Below are 3,310 nucleotides of genomic sequence, written 5' to 3' on the forward strand. Positions count from 1 at the left end.
GAGCACAGGGGAAAATGTTAAATCCCCCATCCCATAACACATTGTATCCCCTTTGTGCTGAAAAGCAAATTCTGACCATGCTTATATTCAGCCACAAGATGGCAGCAAAGACTGCCTCTCTTCCATTTTAAAAGCAGGATGTTTTCAATCAAGGTAAATAGGAAGTCCAGCAGGGCAATCTCCTTTAAGGGTGGGTCTTTGGACATTGGAAACAAACAAGCAGTGGCAGAGAAGGTTGCAGAGCCTCTCCCAATTAATTGCCTGGTTGCACCTCCCATTAACTGCCATTCAGTTCTCCCACGCACACACACACTTTGTTCATGCCAGCACAATTAACTGATTGTGATGGTGGCTGGCTGTGCAAGTCACAGGAATTAACAGGGGCACGTCCATGTCTGTAAGGCACGTGTTCCCCAGAACAAATGAGAGCCAGGCTTCTTTTCTTTTGACTCTATGCATAGCATGTGTGCCTCTGCCACGGAGGCCAAGGGTCAAATGAGGTCCCCTCGTGTTCATACAGTATACCTCTGCCCAAAGCACATAAATGGGATGCAGTGTGAGAAGCAAAAAGGTAAAGGTAAAGGTTCCCTTGCTCGAAAGCCAGTCGAATCCGACTCTAGGGTTGCGGTGCTCATCTCCGTTTCAAAGCCGAAGAGCCAGCGCTGTCCGAAGACGTTTCCGTGGTCATGTGGCCGGCATGCCTAAACACCAAGGCGCACGGAACGCTGTTACCTTCCCACCGAAGTGGTCCCTATTTATCTACTTGCAATTTCTTGCTTTCGAACTGCTAGGTTGGCAGGAGCTGGAACTAGAGACAGGAGCTCACCAGTTTAATGGTGACCTCTGGTACAAACTCACCAGGTTGCACTGAAGAAGCTACTATGTCTCTCAGCCTTACCCCAAGCCCCCTTGTAGTCAGCAATACTACTGTTGTAACTGACAAGGTAGTTGTCAGGATTGCTGAGCCACTGTGCATGCAACACTGGAAGGGCTTTATTATACATAACAACATCCATGCGTGTGTTGCTTTACCAAGGTAACATAAGCAGGAGGATTCAAATCCACACTGTACACCTTGAATTCATTCTGTTGCGTTTCAGCTAGATAGTTAGACTGTAGATGAAGTAAATAATAGGAATGAACAACCGTGGCCAGTTTGGGGGTATTTTTAGTTGTAGCTCCCACATCCTAGAATGATGTGCTGATTGTGATGTTGAAGGAACACACATTTCTGAAATCCCATAAACTCTCGGGGGGGGGGGGGCTGCATCAAGGTGTCACAGTAAAGATAAACAGGAGTTTTGTGGCCACCGCCTTAAGAACTAAACAAATTTTATTCCAGCATTATTATTTTTTTGTGAGTCTAGCTCACAAATGTTTATGGGGAGATAAAATCTGGTTGGTCTTTTAAGGTGACACTAGACTGCTTTTTATTTTTCCAAAAGATTTTTATGGCTGAATTATTCAGGAGGGGCCTTCCATTCCTGATGGTCTGTTGATGGTGTCATTTATTGTGTCGTCTGTTTATGTGTGGCAAAGACTCTTTGGATATTTCAATTGTAACCATTGTAATCTGCCTTGAGCCCATAACTGACAAAAGATGAGCTTAAAGTGCTGCAAAGAAAGAAAGAAAGAGTTACCTTCTAGCATTCTCATTGATTCTCTTTGTTTGCCTGGTTCCCAGGACTTCATCACCATCTCCCTTTCGGAAGCAGACGCCATGACACGGACGCTGGCCTATCGGACTGATGCAACAGCTCAGCAGCTGACTGAGCAATGTGCTGTGAAGTTTGAGGTCCCAGAGCCTCAGGACTACGGCCTGTTTGTCCAGGTGGACAATAAGAGCCTGCAGCTTGCCGAAGACTCCCTCCCTCACCGTATCAAATCTCATCTCCTGAACAAAGACCCCAAGGCAACTTTCCACTTTATTTATAAGCAGATAAGCAGCCAAGAGACACCCGTTCCCATTATCAAGGAACCAGACAATTTATAACGGCAAAGCTGCATGGCTGTAGCAGTCTTGCTTGAAAGATGTTGTGATGTTTTTGCCTTACAGAACATTCTGATCTCTGTGGGTTTCTGAAGCTTGTCAAAACACAGCTTCCGATCCCAACGTTGAGAGGGGACAGCACAAGCCATCTTCCACCAGAACATTTTCTGTTGGCAGAATTACTTTTGCTACAGGAAATGTATTCCGAGCAACTGTTACTCTTTGGGGAAACTTGAATCATTTACAATGCAGTTCTTGTCAGAGTTGCCATGACCTGGATGGGCCAGGCAAGCCTGATCTCCTCAGATCTCGGAAACTAAGCAGGGTCGGCCCTGGTTAGTACTTGGATGGGAGACCAACAAGAAATTCCAGGGTCGCTATGCAGAGGCAGGCAATGGCACACCACCTCTGAACGTCTCTTGCCTTGGGTATCCTGCATGGTCACCATTAAGTTGGCCACAGCTTGAGGACACTGGGCACCACCCAAGTAGAGTCCCAGCCGCCTAAGTCCATTGAGTTCAGAAGGGTGCGGCATGGCTTAGGATGGCACTGCTAGAACCTCATAGCCTGCTAACAGTGTCCAGCCCAGCTCAGTCTTGTTATTGCGATGTATACTGATAGTTTGGTGGTGTTCCAGTTTGTGCTGGGATGAAGCAGGGGGTGTTCAAGGTTACCAGCAAGGCAACAGCATCTCAAACCACAGTACGATAAATCCGCAGGATGATCAGAAGTGGCCCAAGAAATTCACAGTGCTCTTCTATGCAATCTAAGTCCAATGATTTCAGTGGGCTTGGACTGGGCTGATGCCACACAGGATCTCACCAGTTGGCACCTGGAGACAGAAGATCTGAACAGCACTCTTTGTGGTGGTAAAAAAATATAATGGAGTCGAGAGCAGTTTTCTGCCTGGTTTCCACAATGCACGAAAATCGGTCGTGGGGGGCAGTCCCTGTTGCCCTGCTCTAGCGGTAAGGTTGAGCCTGGATCAGGGCTCTTTTTGTAGCAGGAGCTCCTTTGCATATTAGGCGACACACCCCTAACGTAGCCAATCCTCCAAGAGCTTACAGTAGCCCCTTGTAAGAAGAGCTCTGTAAGCTCTTGGAGGATTAGCTACATTAGGGGTGTGTCGCCTAATATGCAAAGGAGTTCCTGCTACAAAAAGAGCCCTGCCCCTGGATATTACAGAAGATGACATCCCCAGCCAGACGTCTAATGCTGCTCCATGCCTCTTTCCTGTTGACCTTTGCAAAGTTGAGTGGATCTCAGAGTGCGACATGACGTCATTGTGCTGTGCGTTGCCCCACCCCGTTCCAGGCCCAT

At 47.4% G+C, this 3,310-nt stretch overlaps 1 protein-coding gene across 1 annotated transcript in view; it reads left to right on the top strand.

Annotated features, from left to right (window-relative positions):
- Window positions 1–2,310, top strand: part of RIN3 (Ras and Rab interactor 3) — a 79,613-nt gene extending 77,303 nt beyond the window's left edge. The window contains exon 9 of the mRNA XM_015427149.1: window positions 1,685–2,310. Within this exon, the coding sequence (XP_015282635.1) occupies window positions 1,685–1,993 (309 nt within the window). The 3' untranslated portion in view covers window positions 1,994–2,310. The remainder of the gene's footprint in view (window positions 1–1,684) is intronic.
- Window positions 2,311–3,310: the final 1,000 nt, after the last annotated feature.

This window comes from Gekko japonicus, unplaced genomic scaffold (assembly GCF_001447785.1).
Source record: "Gekko japonicus isolate JY-2015 unplaced genomic scaffold, Gekko_japonicus_V1.1 scaffold256, whole genome shotgun sequence".
Classification (NCBI taxonomy): domain Eukaryota; kingdom Metazoa; phylum Chordata; class Lepidosauria; order Squamata; family Gekkonidae; genus Gekko; species Gekko japonicus.